The sequence below is a fragment of the Ambystoma mexicanum genome, chromosome 9 (assembly GCF_040938575.1).
Source record: "Ambystoma mexicanum isolate Mex_15411 chromosome 9, UKY_AmexF1_1, whole genome shotgun sequence".
Taxonomy (NCBI): domain Eukaryota; kingdom Metazoa; phylum Chordata; class Amphibia; order Caudata; family Ambystomatidae; genus Ambystoma; species Ambystoma mexicanum.
The window spans coordinates 1,388,357,068-1,388,384,043 of record NC_090931.1 but is presented as its reverse complement, the minus strand read 5'-3'; the positions used below and the strand labels follow the sequence as shown (position 1 = coordinate 1,388,384,043).

At 44.3% G+C, this 26,976-nt stretch overlaps 1 protein-coding gene across 19 annotated transcripts in view; it reads left to right on the top strand.

Moving 5' to 3' along the window:
* Positions 1–26,976, top strand: part of BIN1 (bridging integrator 1) — a 508,669-nt gene that overhangs the window by 419,622 nt on the left and 62,071 nt on the right. For all 19 annotated transcript variants that reach the window (XM_069616790.1, XM_069616788.1, XM_069616789.1 and 16 more), the window contains 2 exons: positions 7,561–7,674; positions 17,850–17,969. In XM_069616790.1, the coding sequence (XP_069472891.1) occupies positions 7,561–7,674; positions 17,850–17,969 (234 nt within the window). The remainder of the gene's footprint in view (positions 1–7,560; positions 7,675–17,849; positions 17,970–26,976) is intronic.

Sequence of the window (26,976 nt, the reverse complement as noted above, 5' to 3'; positions counted from 1 at the left end):
TGTCCTTCCATCAAAATCCTTTTTCCATCTTTCCTGCATCTGCGTAAACCTACCTGAGCAGCAGCCCCAAGTTTTTGATGGCCCTCTGCTTTCTTGCAGCTTATGGGAAATATCGGTTTCCCTCCGGAGGGCTAAAAACAGATGGAAGTCATCCACAGGGACCAGAACCTTCTGGCTGCATGTTTCCATAAACTAACATTGGCCTATGTTTGACATTGGGTCAACTTCAGCACCAACATCCTGCACAACCAGTCTGCTTTATTCCCTGAAAATAAATTGCACTTGATTGAAAAGCAGTCCTGATACTTGCCTAAAGCCAACAGAATAACTTTGGACATTCAAGCTCAGGTTGGCCTAAACGTTTAGGGTCACATCCTAGTGACCCCCATAAATAGCAGACACACCTTGAGTCTTGTAAATGATAAATATACCTGCTAAGTATTCATATAGTTCTTAATTGTCTGACACAATCGATTAGGTATATAAAGAACTGCATCGATGCGTGGCCATTCCTTTATTTGTACCAATACTTCTTTCAGCCCACATCCCTCTGCAGGAGTGTGCCTCAGTATCTTGGCAGCATCTACCCTAGGTGGCCTAAGTACTCTTGGAAAACATTGCAAGCTTACTTGGGTCGCTTACTTAGGTCGGGCTGGTGATCTGCAGATTTCAAAAGAAGCCTCCAGAGATTCTTCCTGACAGTCACCTTTCAGTATTGTAGTGCGCGAGGAAGATGTCCCATTCACCTCACGGAAACACCAGAGACTGTTAACTGTCCTTACGTATGGAGACGGAGGCAGAGGAATTGAGTAGACGATGTTAAGGAAAGTGGATGCGAAAGCGTGGAGCATTGGGCTGTGCAGAAAGCTGACAAACCCCTGGTGGAAAGGCAATTGCTGAGGGATTTCCAGACCGCTCAGATGCAATGACCGCACAGTGTTGCAAGGCGGCCACTGGACAGGAGTCTGAAAATAAACGCCCGTCTGCAGCGTGCTCCAGAAGCACCATCCTATAGCCAATGGGCTATATAATAGCAAGAGGCAAACATGGGCTTGTGGTAAGGGCGAGGCTGACAGACAGGTTGAGTGACCGACAAACCTCGGACTACTCGTTAAGGGCAGGTGCCACAAGATGAGTGGCTGAGAGACTGGGGTAGAAGTTGAGGGAGTCGGTGTAACCCAAAGTTAGAATATTCATAGAGGGCATGCAGTGTGAGTTGTAACAACACACTATCAATGCCCTCTACCACTATCTCTAGGTTGAAAACTTGGTACATGTATATATATATTCATTTGTAGTTTTATCAACCCGTTCAAGGAATTGTTATTAGGGCACTTGTTTGCAAAGGAGAATTCAACATTCACATTTGACCTCACCACAAATAATATAACAATTCTATTTATGAGATTTGCATAAATCACACATTGTTAAAAAAGTCAAAGGGACTTTCACACCAATTATTGCTTTATTCCTACTAGCAGCACTCATCTTAATTGTATGTAGGAGCAGTATTAAATTCTGCTAAACTCCTTTACATGGTCTTGTTGTTGGCCTCCCCGTCACTATGGACACTCTTAACCATACCCAACATGTTTCGTTCCTTATATGTTGGCAATTCGTTATTAGGAACTTCTTCATGGATATTGCATACAACAGCCTATGTAGCCTATGACACAAGTAAATGTTTCACAACAAAATGCACAAATGCTTGAGGAAACATCTCATTCTTCTTGCGGTGCGTGGCAAATATTTTGCATAGCGGGGTAAAAAATGTATAGTCTTTCTTTGTTCCAATTATGTGGTCTCCATATACTTTCTTTTTCTCTTGCTTGCTTTCCAACGAATCCTATAGCACCGACAGAAAAATAAACAGCAACCGGTTACCTGCTGTTCATGTAAAAATGACACATCCCTTCTTAGCAGAGAGTGTTAAAATCGATCTGCTTACAACCTTCAGTCTTTGATTATGCAGCAGTGCTGGTGACGATACATTTCATCCGCATGTACCCCTATAGATAAACAAATCTCCACATTAGTTAATAGATCCCAGTCACCATTGAGTTGTGGTGCAATCCTTTCCGAGGACTAGCACTAGGGTGCTGTTGCAGTCGGCTGCACCAAACTATTTCTTGGTGGGAGTTGTGATGCGAACCCTCCAAAGACAGAGCTCAAAGGCGCCGATACAGTCACGTGCACGGAAGGAGAATTGCTTTGGGGGAGCTGTGGTGCAAATTCTCAAAAGCGGGGCATGCAGAGACTTTGATAAACAATGTGCCAGAGAAGTTATCTGGAACTTGTGGTACAAACCATCCAAAGGTCCTGTGCAGAGGTGCTAGCAAAGGTACAGTACTCAAGAGAAGCATGCTTTTGTGGGTATTGTCTTACAGCAACATGAAAGATGGTGCGCATAGACTCTAGGCTCTGACACAGACTAGTGAGCGAGAGAAGCATTATTAACTGCAACTAAGCAGAGACGCGGAGTGAGATGAGCAAAACCTAAAGGGTGTTTTGACAGATGTACAGTACCCGGTCGGTGCAGGAGCAACAGTGGAGGTGACAACATCAAAGGAGATGTGTGTCCTGGAAGTAGTAGGCAAGTTAAAGGAAGCAAAGAGTTATATGTTGAAAGTTGGCTCTGTCATAACCCTGCACGTCGAACCTCAGCCAAAAAAGGCAGCTTTTGTAGACCGATTTGAAGCGGCTTCCCACGAGCAGTAAAGGCGGATTTCTAGTATTTATTTTATTTATTTTGTACCCCGAGAACTGCCCTGCCACCCTCCCTCCGACACCCTCTTTTCTTCCACATTGATGGGAATTTCGTAATGGGTGATTTTACCCTCTGAAGCCCCATTTCATCTCTCTCTCTCTCTCTCTCTCTCTCTCTCTCTCTCTCTCTCTCTCTCTCTCTCTCTCTCTCTCTCTCTCTCTCTCTCTCTCTCTCTCTCTCTCTCTCTCTCTCTCTCTCTCTCTTCCCCCCCTCGCCCCCTTAATTCGCAAAAGACTGTACCTGCTTCTTCATGGACCAAGAGAGGACTCCATTTGTGAGTCAGACCCCTGATTTAACCCTGCAGGAAGGACACTTGGGAATTGACGCAGATTTGCAGGTGACTAAAATACTTTGCATTCAAAAACCAATCCTGACCGCAAATAAAATAGTGTAGCTTAAGGACCCCCTGACATATCTAATTCTTTCATCGAGAAAAATAATAGACGTTTTCTACTTTTCTAAACTGATATTTGAAGTCATTTCGTGGGAAATGTTACAAGTTTTACATATCCGTGTGAGATGTATGTGGTCTTGTTGTTCTGGAAGTCGCCTTGGGACTGGTGGGGTCTCTGGCCAAGTGTTATCCCTGATTGGAAGTGGGATGAATTGCTTGCTCAGTTGCACACAGCCTTTTTATAAGCCATGCCCCATCCTTCACCTCCAGTGTTCATCGATTTGCAAGTGGGACAGTAATCATAGCATATATTTCCTGGTGGAAAAGATGAAATCACAATTCCCTAAACCTTCACGGAGTTGATCATAGCAAGAAAACGCTTGAAACAAAATGGTAATCTGAGCGCACACAAAGTAAAAAGAAAATATAAAAAATAGTTAAACGGGCTGCTTCTTCATAAAGAGTGAACACTGGTGTGGTCCGTGCATTTGTTGCGGACTCTGAGGTGATAGAACTGGCAGCACTAAATTTGACACGCCCAACATTGGTGGGAAGGCACCATACCTCTTTTGCCAATGACTGAAGACATTGCTGCAGAGTCGTGGTCATGATCGTGATGTTTTACATAGGATCAGGTGTGCATGATATGTGCATTTTGGTTCTATGTCCATCCTTCATAGAAAATGTGTGTTCCTATTTACCAAACTCATTGGGCGCAAACCTGGCTAATATTCACCTTTGATTGACCATCGGTACACACAGGGGGGTGGCTTGTGGGAGTATGCTTGTGAGCTTGAAGCCTTTTGTGGTTGCTTGTCTTTCTCTCGTGTCCTTTTTGGAGGGGACGCTGTGCTCTGGGTCTCCATGATGCCATCGGCAGCCTGTCCTCAATTGATTCCTGCTAACCCCGTTTCTGACCCCACTACGGGTTTCTTGATTCAGAGTTCCTTCTCCGCCTCAAGTTACATCTCTGAGGGCTTCAAGCTGTTGAGGGTTTGGGGATACATGTTGACTCACTCCCTTTTTGGGCTTAATTGGAGCACAGAACAAAAGACTAAAGAATTTAGTGGTAAAGTGATCAGGCAATACTGTGGTCCGTGGTTTGGTTGAAGGTGCAGTAAATGTGCAATTAAGTTATTTCCATTGGGGCCTTTGGACTTTGGAAACCGTATTCGGTCAGTACTCGATCAAGGCTAAGATGCTTCCATTTCACGTACTACTTTTTTTCCGGAGAAAGTATGCCCCCTCCACGAAAGACATGTTACCTTTTTGGATCCTAGTGCAGACATGAAAAGAAATCTCATTTGGGGAAGCCCCCAACGCCGTAGGATGATTAATTCCTTCCAGATGGTGTTTTAAAGAGAAAGTACCAGGCTAGTAGCCCTGAAGCCACAATGGAAAGCAGAAGTAGGGGGCACCCCATATGATCACTGGCCATGGTTCTCTGGCAGGAACAGGTTCTATACCAACTATACTGGAACACACGCTCACCCAGTGCTTAATTTGCAAGAAAATAAGTGCAAGAGCCCAAATAGTTTCTAGCATACCTCCGACACATTAGGGTGGGCCACTGCCTGCCCAGTGTTGAAACCACCCACGGCTGCTTCATGCAGTGTTGACATATTTGGGGTTAAACTCCCACAGGTTCTTTGAGGGTGATGGGTGCGCTGTGGTGATTTCCAGATACCATTCGACATAACATATTAGTTGTGTCTTGAAATTAATGTTGAGTGTTCTTTAAAACACATTCTCTTTAAGATTATGCTCTGCTCTTATTGGTGGCAAGGGGAACAAGTTCACACTCTATGCACAGAAAAAAGAGCAAACCTGCTTGTGTCCTATGGTAAATTGATGGACAAATGCAGATACAATCATTGCTGAACTGATGAACCTGCCTGTTACACAATGCAGAAAGATAGTCTTGTAGAAGAGGTTGGCACTCATGGCAGGAGGTCCTCTTCGATATTGGTGTTTTCATTGACTTTGCCCGGTGTTGGTGCTGCTGGTTGGTGACTGCCCTGTTGTCAACCCACCTGGATGGTTCTTACAGTAGAGAATTAGCAGCAATGTCATGCAGGCTGAGTGGAGCATGTGCGGGCATGTCTAGCATCAGTGTCCAGCATTGTCCCCATCCAACTGAATGTAGCCCTGCCCACCTGGGTCATCAGGTGTTTGTAGAACAATGAGTTGGCTCAAGATGCATAGACCCTGGCCAGTACACACTGTTGATTGTTATATTACTATAACTGTTGGGATCAGTGCAGAGACTGAACCCTGGCAAGCCCCCAAAACCCCCCACTGTTCCCTCACTTCCGCAAATTGAACACTGAGCTCTCCTAACAATGCAGTCGGCCATATTGAAGCAGTGTTCAGAAACAGTAGTTGGCAGACATTTTAAAGTGGAATTCTTGAAGGTGTCTTTCCATTACTACAGTAGTGCTTTAACCGTCTACCAGGGCCAAAGGCCACACTGGCGTAACTTAATTGAGTTAAGGTGGAAACCTGATTCCATCTCATAGGAACTATTCCTAGCCAAGAAGCATTGTATTCCAAAATCACTCTATATCCAGAGCAGTTATTCCTCAAACCTGATTGCTGCGTATTGACAGGTAGGACACAAAAATACCCTTTTAATATGTAATTAATCTGAAACCGTGTGTTTATGTTTGGCTTCCTGATAATTACTTTTTCTGCATTTTGTGATGATACCGATGGGCCTAGGCTGGGCTACAGAGATTGGGCATTATTATGAGTTTGTCATTCTGGGTAATTTATGGGACTCAATCCATCACTGCCCCTTTTTTTGATGGTGACGGAATTACCGCTGATTTTACCACACAGACGAGACGAAATGAAGGGTTTACCTCCAACATTTAGCTGGAGGTAAATCCTCCACTTTATCCCCCCAAAATCGGGGTTTACTGTTGCAAAATTGCTGCATGCAATAAATCTGCAAAAATCCCCATGAAGTCCCGTGGACTAAAAAATGGGCATTAACACTGCTTGATCACCACATGTAATGCGGTGGTTAAATCACTAGACTGAATGGTGTAACGGTAAACCAGTTTGGCGACAGTCATGTAAAGAGATGGCAGAATTGCAGTCACACTCATGATGAGGACCATTGCTTGTTGCACAGGAACTTTTTATTTTAGAATGGAGTGGCTAAGGCGGCCTCTATATTTTTGTTGTATTTTCAGTGATTGTTTTTTTTTTTTGCAGCTTCTGCACTCTAAGATCATTGTAATTGGACTTGAATTATTTTAATGTCTTTATTATTAAATCATAAGAAACATGGAGTATGGAGTACATCTCTAGCAGGGGGTGGGGTGGGGTGGGATGGGATGGGATGGAAGTGCAGCACTCGACCTGCAGGACAACAGATCAGTTGCTGAGGTGCTTGCTGATGTGTAATGCAGGCGTCACCCACTGGATAGGGCAAATTCATGACAAGAAAATCTTGCGCTCTGTTCTGAAGCTTTTGCAAAACTATACTGTCAGTACAGTGCCAAAGTGATTTACCTGCCAGGAACTTTATTGCATCTCAAGCCATCTGACACTGATGTTGCGCCAGCATAAACTAGCATAAAAGTGGAAGCGTACAGGAATGGTGGTAAGCTCAGGCTGTGGGATGTCTAAATCAAGGGATTGCTAGCAGGGACGTTGCTGGGGGGGGGGGGGGTGGCTAAGGGGGCTATAGCCCCTGATCTTTTGGTTGTAGCCCCGGATAGAATCCCAGTCCCAACAGTTCTGACATCAGCTTAGCCCCAGGTCTGTACCAGACCTAGCAACTCCCCTGATTGCTAGCAAAGTGATGCAAAAAAGGGCAAGGACTCTGCTAGAACACATGCAGGGTCCACCTGCAGCATCATGGATTGTGTTTGGGAACTTTGCCTGGTGCCCGCTGGAGGGTGCATTTGGTATAAATAAGCTTTCTGCAGCTGCACAGCTAGACTGAACCTGGTCAGAAGCTGGCCAGATGGGCGGCACTTTGATCTTCGATTCTTCAGGCACCTGACTACCCAGTATGGGGGATGAAATTGACGCCCCCTGACAACCTGTACCCGAATGCAGTGCAAATGGGAGATGGAGGTGTTGGAGTGGGTTCAAGTGGCCACCTTGATGAGACTTGCCATCAATAGTGTATGGTCTCCTAGATCCGGATCCTCTCTGATTGATTTGGGCGGTCAGGTCAAATGAAGAAATGTCACGTCAATTAAGAGCGTCTAAACTTACAAACTAACATCCTAATCTTTTACTTCCCCAATTATCTTTCTCTCTCTCACTGTGAATGCCATCTTCTCTATGCTGGCCACGCTGCATGTATGGACCAAGTTCCTCTCCTGCTATATTGTGTTTGAATGGTGTTGGCAATTAACACTGTGGTCCTTTGTTGCAGCCAGCCGAGGAGGCGCCAGTGAGCGCAGAAGCAACAGTGCCCGAGGTCGCTGACGTTGTGGATGGAGTGCAGCCAAAAACTGAAACCACTGCTTCCGAAACAGCAACGTCTCCGGTAAGATCGTGCAGTAGACTTACCATTGCATCCCATACATGCTTTATGCATACGCACTGTGGTGACCAAGAGACGTCACAATAGCCTCGTAACATGTCCACTGTGCCGCACAATAGAACAGTGTCGCTCTACGCGTTTCATGCCATTGTGGTTGGTTAACCAGGAATGGAAACCGCATACCTCCATTTTGTAGGAATGGATGAAAACAAATTCCTTATGTAAGGTGCCTCTCCCTTGTTTGTTTGATTTCTACATATGTATGAGTGGACTGCAACCTGTAGGAGACCTGAGCAAAGGAGTCTGACGCCTCACTGTACACATGTGCATACTGGGAGTACCGAGGGGGAAATGTGGACGGACCCTCGTAAGGACCAAGGGGAGGTCCACCCATATGGGAAACAGCTACACCAGTGCCCCTAGTTAAATAAACAGACACAGTAATAAGCGAGAACCCCTTTCCTTTATATATTTGTATAGTCAAACCAATCCTTGTTACACTTGAGCCATATTACATTCCTGAGCTCCTAACTGAGGCTCTCTCTTACAGTACAGGAAAGTAACAGTGTTCAACAGTTTTCATTTCATCACTTTTCGGTATCATTAATTGCACGTTTTCTGCCTTAGGTTTTTCTCAGTGGGTCCTGTGGGGCCCTTGGGACCCAATTCATTTCAATTTGTTGAATAACTATTCATATATTTAAGTGCTGGCACCTGGGAATTTATGCATACACATTTGTTCAATGAATCTTCATATACCTCAGAGAGATCCCCTGAGAACATGCGCATTCGCCTTGTTTAACTTAATATACACATATTTAACACTGTGGTCACCTGGGAAAGTGCACATTCACCTTTTGGTAAATAAATATTCAAATATATCATATACATCACATGAGAACGTGCGCATTCACATTGGTTAAATAAATATTTGTATACACCAGAATGGTCACCTGGGACAGTGCGCATTCACCTTTGGTAAATGAATATTCAAATATATCATGTAAATCACATGAGAAAGCACGCTTTCACCTTTGGTATATAGATATTCAAAACTATCATGTAGGTCACATGAGAACGGGCGCATTCACATTGGTTAAATAAATATTCAACTTGATCGGACCAACTCCCCCTTGGCACAGGTAGCTGCAGACTACCCCACTAACACTACCTTACATCAAGCTTCCCAGTCAAGATACTGGGCCGTAACCCCTCAGTACAGCTTTCGTAAAGGCTCCCTCGGAAAAACCATCACAGAGGGAATTATCACGTTCTGTCCACAGAGCGGGTGAAGAGTACTAACTACGGCGTGTCAAATCACTGTACCCCTCAAGGCTAATATGTCACCTGGAACCGGATCAATCCCCATATACCAGCATGGGTCTAAGACTTCAAGTATCAGGGTGGCCCCCAGGGATGTCATTTCACCAAAATGCCAGGGGTAGCGGAAGTGACATCACACGACCCTTGACCCCCTGGTGACATCACAGGAAGTGATGTCATTTGACCCCACCCCAAAGTGATATCGCGGGATGTGATGGAATGCGACCTTTCACCCGTTGACAAAACAGGAAGTGCTATCACATCACATAGCATTGTACACTACAAAAAATACGGTTCCGATATCGCTATAATGTGATGTACATTTCATACAAGAATGGATCGCCATATGTATCATTATGATCAGTGTGTATAGGCCCGTATTACCAAATTACTGTGAATGCAAGCAGACGTCCATGACCAAATGATAATGATCTGTTATTATATAGCACTTACGCTTAAGCGCTTTATATAGAAAAAATATACACCCAATATCACCCAACTTGTGTTGGTATTCATTTATCGACCTCAGAAGGATGAAAGGCTGAGTTGAGGCATTTAAGAACAGACTAAAATCAGTGACTCACCCCCTGAAGTGTGCCTGAAATAAACCTTTAATGAGTCTAGTAGTTGTTGTGTAGAATTCCAGAAAGACACATTATTTGGTATTCCTATTCTTTCTTATTTAGAGTCAGTGCTGAAAGTGTTAGACTTGTCTCACTCCCTTTCTTCGTTTTCTTCTTTTTTTTAAGGGGCTTTAACAAGAAAGCCAGCCACACTAGAACTAAAGAGCCACATGGTCACAGCCCATGAGCTTGCATTACAAAAAAAAAAGAGGTCGTAAGGGAGACCTCAGAGGTCGCAGTTGCGACCTCTGGCGACCCCTAAATGATGTCCCTGGTGGCCCCAAACCCCGCCGGGCACCACAGCTCCTTTTTCACAGCGTCTCCGAAAGGCGGCCAAAACTCCTTTCTTTGGAGCGTAGGTTAACTTACATTGCTTCTGTGTCCCACTGGAACAGGAGAGGAGAAAATGATCATCCATCCGGGCACTCCACGGGCCGCGTGTTAGCCAGTAGGCGGCTCACGCAGCGCTCGGAAGCCTGTTCTTAGTGTTTGAGCACACACCGCCCGCTCTCTCTCTGGGTAGCGGTGGCTTGCCGGTTGAAACACCCACCAAGTGTGCCCTTAGTTATGGGCCCCGGCGCACTCCCTTGGCCCCAGGGTGGGGGAGAGAGACTTGCTTCCGCAGATGGCCTATCGGGAGGGACCGTCACTGGACACTAGAGGGCAGAGATGCCCTCAGTGGCAGACTCGAGCTTCTGTCTTCATTCACCTCTCCGCTGCTCTGCCTCTACCGATCCCCTCCGGCACACTTATCCTCCACGGGGACTATCCAACTGTATTCGCCAGCAGGGGGGCCCACGACAGTCCTTAGGTGAAATCACCTCAGACAACCCCAATCCCCCTGCTGGTGGAGCCTACTATCAACGTTCTAAAACCCTCCCTGCGCGCCTAACAACGTGACCATATCCCATGCTCACAGAAAACCCGCAGAAAATGCAGGTTTACACTGACAATGGTTCACAAAACATGATGCATTATGTTTTTTTATTATTAATCGTATATAGAAATGAAGCAAAATACCACCCCAATTTGAATTCCTGAATGTTTTGGAAGGTTTTTGGAAATTGTTTAGAACTCATTTACTGTTTTCCTTTTTAAAAAAAAAATATATGCTCTGTATTTTAAATCTAGACATTGTGCAAAACAATGATTTCCTTCAGTTTAGCCAACTTACTTTTTTCACCCATCTATACTTGGATGACTCAACATTGCCTTTGACATCTCTGGATTTTGTGCTTTTGTTTGAGTGCATGTATGCAGTGAGTCTGAAGTTGGAGAACTTCAGTAATGGCCGTCATGACAAACATGGCGGCCGTCATGGGTGCCCTTAGATCAGCAGATTGGGTTTACTTTTTCCTGACTCTGTAATAATGGGCACTGTCGGCTCATGAAACTCAGAATGTTGATCCTTGCGTACTAGACAGGAATTCCTGCAACTTGGTTGAGCTGCTGGGATTTCTGTATGGTGCTGCTGCACCATGGAGGAACTCCTTTTTACTCTCAGGAACCTCGAATTCCCAAATATGAGCACATTTTAAAATATATTTTTTTTCAATTTTACTTTTTGGAATTGTGAAATTGCCTTTGCTTTTGGATTCTGAAATTCAAATTTTTTAAATCCTAATATCACTCTTTAATTTGTATTTAAACATTTTAAAATTAGCTTTTTTGCATTTCGGTTAGTGCGCACATAAAAGACAGACAGGCAAATAATCGATAGAGGAGCTGAGGATCAAGGTCCAGCGGGATAATGAGACAAGGAGTCAACATACTAGTATTTAGAGTTGAAAAAATAGATTTTTGTTGCCGCCTTAAAGCTGAAGGCACATAGGATAGTATGAAGATCGGGAGGAAGGGAGTTTGACAGACTAGGTAAACCAACGTCAACACTTGTTCCGTCAAAGCCTTTCAGTTTAAAGTGAAGAAGGAAAAGATTATTGCTCCCATTAGATCGTAGAGCCCTCGCTACAGGGGCATCACGCAGCCGACTTGACAGGTAGCCTGGTACTTTGCCTGCAAGACATTTGTGTGAGAGACATTTATTTTATATGCAATTCTATGTTGGACAGGCAGCCAATTAAGTGACCTTCTGGACCCAATAACATGATCAGTCCTGCCCAAACCACACTCTGCTCTCACTGCGCCATTTTGAGCAACCTGCACGTTTTTCAAGTTAGCTTTCGATGTGCCCACCATTAAGCTGTTGCAGTAATCAATTTTAGAATTGACCAAGGCACATGCCACCAATGGTCCTAGACAGATGAGGCATAATCCGTCTAAGCAGTTTAGTAATCTATGCAGAGGAGGATCGTTGTCAGATTTCGAGTCACATACTCCTATGGTTTTCACTGATGACACAACTGGGATAGAACAGTCAGTGATCCTAAACTGCCTGTATTTATCATTGAGTTTGCTCAGACGTTGTGCAGAGCCTACAATCAGCAGCTGAGTTTTGCTTTTGTTACGTGGCAGAGAATTCATAGTCATCCATGTTTGGATCAGAACATATGTGTGGTTTATGTTGGATGCATCAAGATCGTAGTTCCCCCGTCGGCTCAAATATTAGCTGGGTGTCATCTGCATAGTTGTATTAAACTCCAACACTATCCAAAAGATCGAAAAGTGGGTGGGTGTAAATGTTGAACCTTGTAGGAGAGAGGCAGGTGCCCTGTGGCACACTAGAGCACAAGGTCTCAGGTGGTGCCTTAGAATCCCCAATCGAGACCTTTGCAGTCCAGCGAACCAAGAAAAGAGCCTATCCAGACCGTAGTAGTTTCAGAGCAATTGACAATCTCGACTAGCCTCTTGAGCAGCAAAGATTGATCAACCAGATCACAAGCTGCTGAGAGGTCAAGGAGCCTGGGCATAGCTATCTGGCCTATATCAACAATCTCAACAAGATTTTCCCTTAAATCAAGCATGGCAGTTTCGGTTTGAGCTAAATAGCTGATTGATTGTTTGGAAAGGTTGACATAACGTTGCTGAATAGGAATAATGTCCATCTACTTTGGCTCACCTCAAACGCAACACTGCAATCAAAGCTTCTATGAGCACTGTCCACGTATATGCATAATTTGCCCATGTATTACCCCAGAGCACTATAAATCCACACAAGTGGCAATTAACATTACACAGGTTCCAAACTATGACTCTGATCATGAAAACTGAGTTCTGTTCACATGTGTCTACCACTAAGGAAATGGGTTTGCAAAAAGCGGAATCTCCCCACTCCAGTCTGTAGCGTAACCCACGGTACATCCACTGGTATAGAACAGCCTAATTTATCGTCAACAGTACCACAGACTGTTGGATAAACATCTGAACCAGCGCTTTTGCTGGTCTTGGATTAGGGGTAACATTGTTCCTTTGAATTAATGGGTGGCAGGGGCAGATTGTAAGTGCTGTGTGTTGGAGCAGCAGGTGCACGCCGGGGAGCAATAAGATGGTTTATGTGATGAGCCCAATTTGGTGCGGAGTACCAACTGGTAATCCTTCACTTTGAAATATCCTTTTTTTTATATAATGTGCCAGTATACACAACCCGCTGATGCGTAACTTAAGTTCTGATGCTTGTTAATCTGCTTAGAATCACATGCTGTGCATATCGTGCGACGCGGAGTATTGCATCTTTCATTTGAGGATCGAAAGGGGAAGTCGACATGGGCGTGCTTGTAACACTATCCCTAACGTGACGTGTAGTGTACCCAAAATCCCTCACGCGCCGAGGTCCCTCAGATAGTTTTTTTCTGCCCATCTAGCTTGTCGCCATATGCAGAGCTCGTAAGAGATGCATTGCAAAAAGTTATAACTTCTTTGTCCCACAACCATCCGTCGTTTAGTCTTCGATGGCTCCTGTGAACTCCTACGCCGGAGAGGTCTATGACTTTAGGCGACTGGTGCTTTGGTCGATGTCGACCGCGTGGCCTCAGCCCGCCGGCCAGGCCCATACAGTAGTGAGAGTGGGGCCCGGGGTTTGATTCTTTAAGAATGCATTTCCTTTACCCCTTTCTTTTCCCTTCTTATCTGGCTGCCACCCTTTACCTCCACTATAGAGAGGACTCCCTTTAAGTTCTGTCTGTCCTGTAACGGAAAGTACCCATAGAAGGACACTCACTGAAAGTATAACAAGTGTCTGCCTCATGATCACGACAAGCGATCCTGCAAGTCTTGCCAACTTTTTCATCCGAAGACGGTAATAGATCGGCGGACGAAGCGGTGGGTGGCCTATGCCATGCAGCAGACTGAGAGTGGTTCCCTCATCGACGTAGGTCCCTCCAGTGTCAAGGATTCAAGCGGCAGCCATGGCTCTGATGTGGTGGCCAAAGACATACCCGCTGAACCGTCTGGTTCTCAGTTCCCGTCCCCGTCAGGCAGGTCACCGGTACTGCTATGTGGAAACTACATCCCAGCGACAGGGGCACACCCTCACCACAGAAGGATAAACGCACAACCCCACGTGCTCCCTCAACGGATACGTCGAGGAAGCAACATGCAGCATTTTTAAGGTGACTCCTGAAGGTGGATGGATCCCCTCCCCGTATAGGTAGGGGGCAAGACTGACTGATTGGTTTCTGTAAAAAGGAGATCTGAGGAAAAGGAGTGGGGGCAGTATTTGGTGCAGTGGAATGAGGAGAGACCACCAGAGATGGATTAATGGAAGGAAGATGGCAGTCAGCAAGGACCATATCTAGGGCGGTATGGTGAATGAAGGAAGAGTAGCTCCAGAATCAGAAATTGGGGACGAACGGGCTACAGTAAAGGCTCCAGAGGAAGAGGAGCTCCAAAGGAAGAGGAGCTCCAGTGGAAGAAATTGGGGGAAGATATTGTAGGAGCAGTGACTCCGGTATTGGGAGTGGCAGAATAAAGATCCCACTACAGTCCAAGTGGTGCACCACTGGAAATTGGAGCATGCAAAACGTATAGAAGGTGACGTCTAGTATTAGAATATGTGAAGAGTGATTCCAATATTGACAATGAAGACAGTTACTTCAATATAGTGGGAAGCTTTCCTATCTGGGAACCACACAGGTGTGAGGGGAAAAGTCTTAAACAAAGAGTGCAGCAGTATGGAAGGGGGCAGGCTCTAGCGTGGGCATAATGGAAGAAGCATCCATATGGGGAAAAAGAGAGCGGGTCTCTGATATGTTGAAGAATGGATGAGTGGATCAAGCATAGAGGAAGAGGGCCTCCTTTGTGGGCAGTAGATGATGAGGGGGATGGTAAAAAGAGGAAGTTGGTTGCCTGTATTGTTTGAAAAAAAAATACAAAGGTTCTACAAGGGGAATTACCAGGGCTAAGCCAAGGGAGACAGCAGAAAATATACTCCTGCATGGAGGACAGAAGGGACACCAGTATATAGTGTGACGATTCCATAGATGTTGCCACTTCTGCTCGAGGCAGAGCTCTTTCCCATGAGTCCAGGGAGGTGGGGCTGCCGCTACCCGATAGTTCCCCTGGAGGTGGTACACAGCGGATGGATCTCATGGGGAGGGATTCTCCCCCCAAGCCCCTCTGCAGACAAGGACGAACATCTGGGGTACAGCCCTTATAAGAAAGCCACACACCCCCACACTCAGGCCCCTCTTTCTTCTACTAACCTCCTTTCTAGACAGCAGATCAATGTATTGTTGCAAGGCGAAAAACCTGAGTGTCCTTGAAAGCACTATGAAGAGCTACCGGAACCCAAGTAATCCAGGTACTGGGAGGAGTTGGCCATGCAGAGTAATAAGAGAGGAAGAACTTGTACAATGGGCCCAAACTAGGCTGGAAACATTGAATAAAAATCAACAACAGACTTACAATGTTGTCAAGTCGGCCCTGTAGTAGCAGCAGGCGTGGAAGCTATCTGACGTGGGAGCAGTTGTGTAGTGAAGACCGGAGAGCAGCCAGCAGAGAGCGGAAGGTGGCTCTCCAGGATCTGAACTCAGGATCCAGGATCTGAACTCTGCGGGTTAAGCAACATACAGGCAAGGCAGTGGTACGAACACTGTGAGAAGGGCGTTTGCGCAGTTCCACTCTAGTATCAATACAACAGGGAGCCAAACCATGCAGAGCAGTCAGCCCCCGAAGCAGACAACCGGGGGAAGCAGGCGGAAGACAAGCTCAAGTCCCGGAAAGTGCCACAGCCGTACGTAAAGGTCCCTGAAGTTAACCTGAGGTACGAGCGTGAAGGTGGGTCCCCGGAGTACACGTCAAGGGTTGCTGGGCTGATGAAAAGACAAAGAAGAATCTGGGACCCATAGAACCCCCATTAAGAGGATACCGTCCTCATTGGGGTGTTCAAGTAAATCCCACTGACCACCAGGGAAGGGTCAGAAAGACCCAGAAAAATCGCATTACGAGTCATCTTCCTTGTGGCAGCCCATGCCAGGAGAGTGAACCAAGGGCTAAAAGACGAGAACCAAATCTCGTGGACCCAAAATTAAATCTTCAATGTGACAAGTCCTCTTCCTCGCAAGAGTACTGGGCAGCGGAGTGAGCCAGGTGGCTCAAGTGCAAAGAAGAGAAGAAGAAAAGGAAGGTCCAGGGGAAGGGAGTCATTTATCTGGTACTTGCATACCAGGTACAATTGTTAAGACGCCAGGGGAAGGGAATCATTCCACCTTGGTTAGTGGTGAACTATAAAACCACCTTTCAGCCAGGGCATTCCTCGTGGCTAGTTTTGTGAATTATAATTTGGGGATTTTCAATCCGTGGAATGGAGTAATTCCCCCTGGTATTTAGCTGGAACAAGAAACCCTTGTTGGATTTGTGACTTTTTGGAATCCAATACCAGGAGTAGGGAAGTCATTCTCCTGGGAATGGAGCTTGAGTTGTAGTTAGAAGCGTAAGAGACGGACAGGATTTGACACACAGCGGTGGACTGTTTAAGTTACGTGCATTCTAACAGACTCATTAGTATTTTAGCTGAGGCAGGGAACCCCTCTTGGAGTTGGGGAAAGTTAGGTTTTCTCTTGCTTTTCATTTGGCCAATACGTCTATAGTCCCAAACATGCCACCTGTGTGCCAGTCTCTCCCTTCTGCATCCTTAAAATAGGTAATAGAGAAAGGGGGAGATTGTGCTTCCAATAAAGGAGGTTTCTGTGTATGGAAGAAGAGTGCTCCCTACGGGGGAAACAAACGAAGAGGCTCCAGAATGGTGTGGTATAGAGAGCTCATAAATTGGCATGAAAATGGACATCTGTTTTGCAGATTTCATGAAGGGGCTCCAGTGTGTGGATCATAGAGGAAAAGGGGGAAGAAGTCTTTTTGTAGGGGATTGAGAAAAAGAAAAGACACATTTTTCTATCTGAAGCAAGGCGGAGCACTCCTATATGGTTAAGAGAGAAAGATAGCATTTTGAATTTAAAATAGAGGAAGGGAGGGGCTCATCTGTGGGGATCGGGGGGAAGTGGGATTCTTCACTGGGGATTGGGGAAGAGGGACTTCTCTGTGGGGATCGGGATATTATATGGTTATTCTGTGGGAGATCGGGTTAAGAGGGCCACCTGTATTTGGAGTAGAGGAAGAGGGGCTCTGGGGAAGAGGGTCTCTGTGGTGGGGCAGGGGGCGCATCTCCTCTGTCAGGATCAGATGAAGAGGGTCTCCTGTATTTCGAGTAGGTGATGAGGAGCCCCTCTGTGGGGATCGGGGAAGAGGGACTCTTCTGTGGGGATCAGGGAAGAGGGGCTCCTCTGTGGGGATCGGGGGAAGAGGGCCTCCTGTATTTGGAGTAGAGGAAGAGGGTCTCTGGGGATCAGGGGAACAGGGGCTCCTCTGAGCAGATCAGGGGAAAGCAGGGGTTCTTCTGTGGGGATCAGCGGGAAGAGGGGATTCTTCTGTGGAGTTCAGGGGAAAGGGGAGCTCCTCTGTGGGGATTGGGGAAAGAGGGACCCGTGTACTGGGAGTAGAGGGGGGGTGTTATTAGATCTGGAAGCATGAACTCCTCTATGGGAAAAAAAGACGGGTGTAAAGTGTGCAAAGAGTGACTCCAACATGGGGATATTTTAAAAAGGGGGTTCAAAAGGAAATGGAGCGAGATTTGCTGTATGGTCTCAATTTCAAATGGCGCTCTAGCATAATCTGTTTTTAATCGTTCTGGTTGATTACTGCGGTTCACTCCAAAATACAATTCAGTTTATAATCACTGCCCTGTAAATTATGAATAAATCCATGCAGCGGTGAAGAAGAGAAAAGTTACATGTCTGGCTCGCCTTTTCTAATTGGTTTTGTGTTGCCCTCTTTTAATTGTAGCCTCAGAGCTCCCTGCCTGCTGTCGTTGTGGAGACCTTCTCAGCCACTGTCAATGGAACTGTAGAAAGCAGTGCCCCTGCCGCTGCCAGGACCGACATGCCCCCAGGATTCCTCTACAAGGTAAGAGCGTCTTTGAACTCATTGACCTAAGGCACCAGAAGGTCTTTGTTGAGAAATGCAAGAAAGCACCACAATACAAGCTTTAGAAAGACTGAGTAACGGCAGTTGGCTCTCTCCCTGTTGAGGTGCTGGGCAAGGAGGACTCCAAAATGATGTATTTAATGAGTTTTGCTGTCCCATTTGCTGTTTCCAGGTCCTACTCCACCACCAACGTGTTTAATGAATTGGCTACTACATCATGACTATGTAAATCTCAGCAATGTGGCTGCTCAGTCATCCATATGCCCTTTCTACAGTGCTTCTTGGTGAAGCCCCTTTCATTTTCAGTCAATTCAAATTCATTTCACAGTGAGTGACAATTGGGCAAACAATCAGTTTGAGGAGCTTGTAGAATGGCTTGTGGCTCTTCTCTTGTCAAACAGCGAATGTAAGACTATTCCACAGAGTGGGAACCTTGTACCTGAAAACTGGCAGTTTGTTCTAGATTTTTAATGCACCAAAGAGAATTAGGTTTTACATTTTGGGAGCAGAGATTGCCTGTGGGGCTGGATATTTTGGGGGCCTTGCTAGTCAACCCTCTTTGTGAGCCCAGAAGCATGCATCACTAAAAGCCTTCTGTTCAAGTTTGAGATGCCGTGAAAGCTTAGACGGTACAGCAGCATGCAGGCGATTACACGTTTAGCCTGGCATTTACTGCTGGTGGCCCTTCATGACCGGCCTGTTAATAAAGGGGTCCAAAGGTTGCATTGCAGGGGCTTGGTTCAACTTTTCATTCTTGGGATAATTGATAAATGAGTACCATTGAGTTGAGAAATCGTGTCATTTTTCATTTAGTGCTGCAACACTCGTATATGAAGTGTGTTATCGAGATACAGAGGGTCATTCAGAGCTTGGTGGTATTCCTGCGGTGTTTTTGTAGAAATACTACCAGGATCCGTGACCGCTAATCAGTCTGGTAGAATTGGCGCCAGATTACAAGTGGCGGTATGGCAGTGTTAATCCCATATTTGGAGTCCATAAGGCTCCATTGGGGATTTACAGATGGCAGTCAATCCTCCACTCTAACCCCAAATGAGGAATTCAGCAGTGCAGTAAAATTGGCTGTAATTACGACACCCAAAAAAGTGGTAGGTATGGAATTGCCCCCAAAACTTTCAGCACCTTCAAACTATAATGATATTCAGTATTAGATGACATACTTATTTAAACACCCTTAACCCGTACATCTTTTACTTTTGTTAATATTACTAAACTAAAATATGTATTAGTTGCAGGACTAAATGGTTCGAACATGTGATTGGGTATTTATATCCCTCTCAAACCCAGAGAACATTTTCCTTTTATTTTATTGAATCACAATTGGCGTGTGAGAACCCAGAAGAGAGTTGGGGTGCCCCAAGCCAGATTGGAAGGCAGTAAACTCTCGGGTAACCTTGCCATTAGTGGTATAGTCCTCAAAGGTCATGGCTAGGCAATGGCGTACTTTTGTATAACCTATTTTTACGTTTTTCATTAGAGAGGGAGAGGAAAATATTCTTTCAGCAATAATATTAGTTTTGGTCTTTATATAGCATGAATCTAGCTGAAAAGCAACAATATTGACACTCTAGGCTTCCTCTGGCTGTAGGCCTATACAGGCCGCTGGACCACAAAGAAATGTACCAAGATGCCACTGCCTTCATTTAAAAAGGGGTGTATAGTCTCCCATTTTAATTAAATTAACGTGAGCATCAGGCTAAAAACAGGTTGAAGGCTGTGGGTGGTGGGTTAGCAGCTTAAAGGCCGATTATGCGGCCGGCTCTGTGCATCCTCCAGTCTTTTGCAGAGAGCAGACAGCCTTTTTAAGAGCACAATCTGCTCAGTTCGGGGCACAACAACATTACCTGCCCTTAGGTCCTCTCATCTAAGCAGAAGAATGTACCCTTGCTACTATTTATTTTCATATTTTTTCTTCATTAAAAATAATAAATTATTATTTTGAAAGGTTTCCGGATTGCGGAAATCCTAAGGTAAGATCAACCGCTGTTCTTATATAACCACCCAAATAGTGAAGTAGTTCTGTGTTTCAAAGGACAAATGTTGCGGTGAGGCTTCCAGTGTTTAAGAAATAAATAAAAGGTAATTAATATAGTTTAGGAAGAATACAAGACAATCACTTTCTACTTCCAAGAACATCAAAATCATATATTTAAAGAAAACCGGAACACATAATCGGAAGTCAACAAGGTTATAATCTCAACCAAGGATAGAACAAAATACAAGTACATCCACATGGTACATTGAGAAGACAACGTTTTTTTGGGGAGAGATTACAGTGTACATAAATGTTTTAACACAATTATATTCACAGAACAAAAACAAAAAAACACAAAAAACATTGGGTTTATATTCATTTCTTTACACTAAAGTGACTAAATCATAAAGAAGAGTGCAAAATGGACATATATATGATACTGATTCAATAAATAGACAATATCATTGCCCAGATTGTGGATACTGTTCAGTGATAGTCCCTTTTTGCAATTGTTAATTTCAAGCAATTAATGCTGCAGGGTCTTTAATACAAGATATCTTTTTTATCCTAGGTCCTCTCAAGCATTCTTCTCTGGTCAGCAAGACAATGGGCAAAGATTGGAGGGGGCAGTAAGGGGAGGAGAGGAGCGGGACTAATTCCAGGGCTCTGCATGTGACTCCAGGCAGAGGGGTAACTGCTGGTACAGCTAGGAAATATACTGCAGTTAGAGGCGAACCTCAGGGTAGAGCAGCATGGTTTTACTATATTCCCAGATGTAAGCCCTGCGCAGACCTCTGCAGCCTCGAGGTGCCCTGCATTCGACCCTCTCAGCATTGGCACACACAGCAACATTTACATATTGAGCAGCACTGCTGGGGCAAGGAGCAGCATGGTGGTATATATGAGCAGTACCTAGGTGTATGAACACCCGCTACATACAGCATCCTGTCATATGATGGACCATTTTTAATGGTCTTTCTTTGGCAGGTGTAGGAATTGTCTAGACTATTCATTAGAACATGAATATTCATGGCACAATATTTGATGATACATTTTTCTTCCGGAGCACAGTATTTCTGCTGTGGGACAAATGTTTTTGTGCAGCACATTCATGTATGTAGATGTCTGAGGTGGTAATAGTAAACTGCTGTGCTGCTATAAAACTACTGGGTTCTGGGAAAAACCTTGAAGCATTGTGCCATGATTTATGTTATGGGCCATTTGTGTAGCGCCTTTTACATCATTGGTATGATCTCAAAGCGCTGTTGGTTGAACGCCCTCGGGGACCATAGTCCAGGTCAGTGGAAAGAGTAAGATAGTAGATGTGCTTGGGTGCACTCCGTAGGAGTTCAGCCAGTACAGTTTGCGTGCTGTGTGGCTGCATTCTAATGCTAGGTGTGGTGCTGTGGTTGTGTGAGATCAGTACAATGTGTGCAGCAAGGCCGAGTTGACCTCGGTATCTGCATTCTGACGGCAATGGAGTTTGTGTGTGAGGTTGTGTGCGGCTAGGATGGTTTTTCGTAGGATATAACTATGTTCTAAAGACTGAGTTGCTCATGAAGGTGTAAAGGTATGTGCGCAGCAAGGTCAAATTGATTGAGGATTATAGCTGAATTCTACCATTTGTTGGTGTAGAGGAGAGAGTGAGCATATAGGTATGTGTGAGCATCTGTGGATTAGAGGGGGACCCCTGTTCCTGCTAACCTTACAGTGCCTGCCAGGGTGACCATATCAATTGTTTGGAGGTGCTGAGCCTTATTTCTCTGAGACATTGTCCATCTAGTGTGGAGTTTGTTCTGATTACTAGGCTTAAGCGTTTTTTTCCATGCTTGGCAGTGTCTAGTGTTGAGTTTCCTGCTTTCTAAACTTTACTGAGTTAATCGATTGCAGATCTACGGTCGTCCCTGTCTGACTAGTACTCTGTGAACCCGAAGGTTCACCCACAGACCAGGCAGTGTTATTGCGGTGTGTGTGTCTGAAATTGTTATATGCAGCGCAGGTTGGAGGTTCCTGGTCTGGTGAGTGGTTTGGGTATTGATAGCATGCGATGGCAAATTGATCTCACTTGCACACACTTGCCTTGCCGGATTCCTTGCCTGATTTAGGAGGGTATTCCCCCGAAGGTCGAATAAGTCAGTCCATCTCTAATGCTGGTGTATTGGTGCTAGTGGGCCCGTGCTTCTGGGTCCCGGCTATTTGTTCACAATGAATAGATGGCTTGTCACACTGTAGTTTTTGGTATGACTTGGGGAATTCTGCTGCATCATTGTCCCCTGTGAGAGCTGAGTGCGCTAGCAAGGTCATATGATAGGAGAGCGTTGTGCATTATCCACAAGAGACAAAAGGAGCAAGCCCAAACAAAGCTTCAGCACATAGGTGAAACTGGGTCCGGGTGAATTAGTTCAGGGCATTAATTCCCAGACAGATCAGGATAAGCATCATTTGATCAGAGGCCACATTGTATACCTGGTGGATGACAAGATCAGGCCCAATCCTATTGTTCGAACATAAGTGCTACTAGGCCCTGGGTTTGTAGTTCTGCACATTCATTCCCAGATTAGTAAGATAAACAGAGCTCAACATCGCCTGTACTGATAATGTAGGGCATACCTGGAGGAAATAATGATCAAGTTAAGTCATGGTGTAAGAAAAGAAGTGCTACTAGGACTCGGCTAAGGAGTCTTTGGTATTAGTTTACAGATAGATGGAGATAGACCTCTCCTGGTCTGAGAACATAGTAACAGCCTGGTGGAGGACAGTGAGCAAGCCCAATCATAGCTTACGAACACAAGTGCTACTATGTCCGAACTGAAAAAAAAAAAAAAAGGGCTGTGGGGGATGTCACCTGCAGCTGTCCTGCAGTCGTAAAGAAAAAAGAAAGTGAAAAAGTGAAAGGGAACAGGCGTCGCAGGGACCAGCAAGTCAGAGGCAAGGTAAGAAGGAGGGTGTGGTCTGGCGTTTGGTATGTCAAAAATGTTCAGGGGAGAAAAGAACAGATTACTATGAAAAAATAATCTTCAGTCTTTTCTCCCTCGAAAATATTGGATTACGTCTTTCAACTACAAACCTTGGAGGACGCATATCTAACCTTAATAAAACCAGATTGATCAATATTAACCAGTTTAGGCATTATGCCATCTAATCTATTAGCTATAACTAATATTTTTGATTCTGAATTTATTAGAGAATTAGGGACTGGGTTCATAGTTTTTAATATATGAAGGATCTTTATCTGGTTTGGGAAATAAAATGAGTAGGGCTTCACTAAAAGAGCCTAAGATGTGACCTAAAGTTGTAAAATGGTTTAAGAAGTTTAGGAGAGAGTATAGTTAAGAAATAACATTAAAAATCAATATGAAAACGTTCAGGTCCCGGGGCTTTGCCAATTTTGAGATCTAGAATAGCTTTTTGTTCTTCTTGCAATGAAATTGGAGTATCTGAAAAGGATAAGTCTACTGTGCGATCAGTAATCTTTTTATTTTTCTGTAGAAAGTCACAGAATAGTTTTATTCTCAAGAAAGGTTTGATCAGGCGAGTAAAAATCAAAAAAGGAATTATTAATCTGTTCTACCCCAGTTACCCTAATGCCTTGTTTAATAACAAAAGTAATGATGAGACTTTTTTTTTCTTTTGAGATTGGAAGCTAACAACTTACCTGATTTTTTTTTTTTTTTTTTTTAGCTTCACTCCATCAAGCTGCGTCATTTCTGTCATTGTTATATTGGATTATGCCTACTCATCCATATCATGCAATATGACTGTTTCACCTATGTACTGTAACAAGCGCCCAGATACCTCTGGGTTTGGGGCACTCTAAAAATGGAAATAAATTAAATAAATACATTAGACCCACCATAAAATGTGGCTTTAGTCCTTAGCAAAGACGAGCAAGCTTAATTAGTATTGCATTTGTTAAATTCAATGAGTTTAGACCTAAGGGATTTAAAAGTAGCCTCCGTAGAGTGATTAAAGTACGATGGTTCAAGTAACATAATTGAGTGAAGCAGACCATGTGAACACTTTATTTTGTTTCTTTTTACTCACAACTTGATGCATAATAAAACCACTTACGGTAGCCTTAAATGCACCCCAATTATTATGAATACAATTATCCAGTGGGTTGTTAATAAAGAATTTGGTACAGAAGGTATTTATTTGCTGAATGAAAGAAGGGCCATTTAATAGAAAGGAACTCCCCCCACAAAAAAGTAGGAATAGATTGTTGTTCTCATTCAAGTATAGGAAAGACTGGAGTGTGGTCAGATATAACTATGGGGCCAATCTGTGAGTGAATAATTTGAGACACTAAAAGGATTAATGAATGTATGATCAAGCCTGGAAAAGGATTTCTGGTGGGAAGAGAAAAAAGTGTACTCCTTGGCATCAGGATGGCAGAAGTGCCACGTAGCAAGAAGGGCAAGGTCTTGTATGAAATTAATACATTATTTGTGCATTGTAGTTAATAAATTTAGGATCAGATTTCTGGTCAAGAGTGATTGCAGTCACCACATGCAATAAGACGATCAAAGTGTTTCCGAAGAATCATTTGTTTCAAATTAACCGATAATCAAGTATCGGGGCATTGGGACGGTACATTAAGAATTGTGACTGACGGATTAATAAGGGCATCAATAATTTTTGTGAATGAGAATGCAAACTCCTCCTTTCTTGCCAACAGCTGGTGCAAAAAACGCATGTTTAGCCCACAATCTAGACCATTTATTTTTTTCTTCAGTAGATTCTAAATGAGTCTTCTGAATGCAGGCAATGCCAATCTTCTCCCAAAATGTCTTAAAACTTTTTGTCTCTTAATAGGGTTGTTCAAACCTTTAACATTCCACGGCATAACTTTAATACTCATTAGAATATACATTTTAAGGTATGATAATCAAAAAAACAAATAAAATCATTAATGGATTAAATATTCTGTTCAGTGTTAAGTAAAATAGTACAGCAATTAGTATTTGATCTGAAACATCATTATGAACCAATATATCTTGAGTACGAAAAACTAAGTTGGAAGGAATGGGACACACAAAAGGAAGGGGGATAAGGTAGTTATCATTATAATTGTTCTTTTTTAGAACGCACTTAATACCAACAAGTAGTTTCTAAGCATGGGATCGGGGTTTGAACCTGTGTTGCACTGTGTTGTCTTGCTTCCAAGACAAACGCATTGCACCTGAGCCAAGATTCGTTGATATTTGCAGATATATAGAATGAATGTGTATAGCATAATATGGACAGTGAAAAAATTATGTAGCAATTAAGACTTGCCATAAGTAAGAACAAGACAGACTACCATAGATCAACGGGCCCACACAGAGCAGGATGAGCAGAAATGGAGAATTAAACAAGTCCATAAGGAATAAATACTGAACTAATAAGCTATCATTGGTGATGTTAAGAAGTATTAAGTAATTGGAGTTATCCTCATCTGGGAGCATTTGCTTTATAGAGTACCTGGATTTGTCTCTGTGCTTGTCAGAACCTTTGATGGAATAGTCGATACCTCGCTGTCTGCGGGGTCCGTGCTTATTATCAGCTGTTGGACTGGTGTTCATCTGCCTCATGCCCGTTTGTGAGGGCGTGTGCAGGCTCCCTGCTGACATCTGCCGGCCCGTTGCACAGCTTCTGTGTTGCTTGCTCCTGCAGTGCAGCAACGAGCATCCCCTGTTGCCGAGCGACGCCTGTGTTCACACCCAGTTCCAGCCAATCCACGCGACCTGCTTGGTACATCACTTCCAGCCTGGCCAAAGCCCAGGCGAAGTCAGGGAAAGCCCAGGCGAAGTCAGGGAAAGCCCAGGCGAAGTCAGGGAAAGTTGAGACCTCACTGTCTGCAGCTGTCAACGGAGCAACGCACCTTAATGCCGGGTCCATCACCTTCCCGGGATGCTTTGTTAATCTGTTGCACTGCTGCAGGTACAGACTATATTCCCTCATCCCACATTGCCGACACGCCTTGCTCGTGCATCAGCTGGTACTTGGGTTCCATCTCTTTGCTCGGTTTACTACTACCTATCTTTGCAGTACTTTTGGGTTCCTTGACTCTGGCGCTCAGAATGCCACCATGTTCCGCAGATTTCAGGCATCACACGTCCATTCGGAACCTTGTTAACTTGACTCATCTCCTCTGTACTTCTAATGCTACTTCACTTAATATTGGACCATGGAACAGTAGATCACTCGGTAACAAATAATCTGCTGTTCTCGACTTGTTTCTATGTTTAAATCTCCACTTCCTATGTATTACTGAAACTTGGATTCCTACTATTAACACTACTATACCTGCATCATTCTCTACCTCTTCTACATCTTTTTGCCATACCCCGCGTGTATCTTCCCGTGGTGGAGGCACTAGCATTTTTTATCACTCCTCTTTTATTCTCACTCCTCATACTTTGACTTTGCCTTCCTTTTCTTCCTTTGAATTCCCATCTTCTCCAGGCTCTCTTCTAATTCTCCTATATCGTTTCTACTAATCTACGGCCCACCCGGGCCTGTAGCCTCATTCTGTGAGGACATTGCTGCCCTGTTGTCTTTATTCATACCTTCTACTATTCCTCCGATAGTTCTTGGTGACTTTAACCTTCATCTTTCAACGACACATTCTGCTTTTCCGTTGATCTCTATTCTTGATTGTCATTTCTTGGTCCCTCTTTCTACTCCCCCCTTCCCATATCGCTGGATCTTGCTTAGATCTTATGTTTATTTCTCTTGCTACATTTTGTGTCTTCACTTCCCGTCTATTCATCAGATCACCATCTTCTTTCCGTTTCTATCATCCTCCTAACTTCTCCTTCTCATTCTTCCCCTCTCTCAACCTCCTTTTCTTACTCTCGGTGCGATCTGCGCAACTTTAATAGTTCACTCTTTACTTCTACCTGCAATTCTAATCTGGTCTCCTATTCATCCTTTTCAACTTTGACAGCTGATGAGGCTGCATTCGTTCTTTCTTCTTTGCTCGTTTCGTCTCTTGACTCACTCTACCCC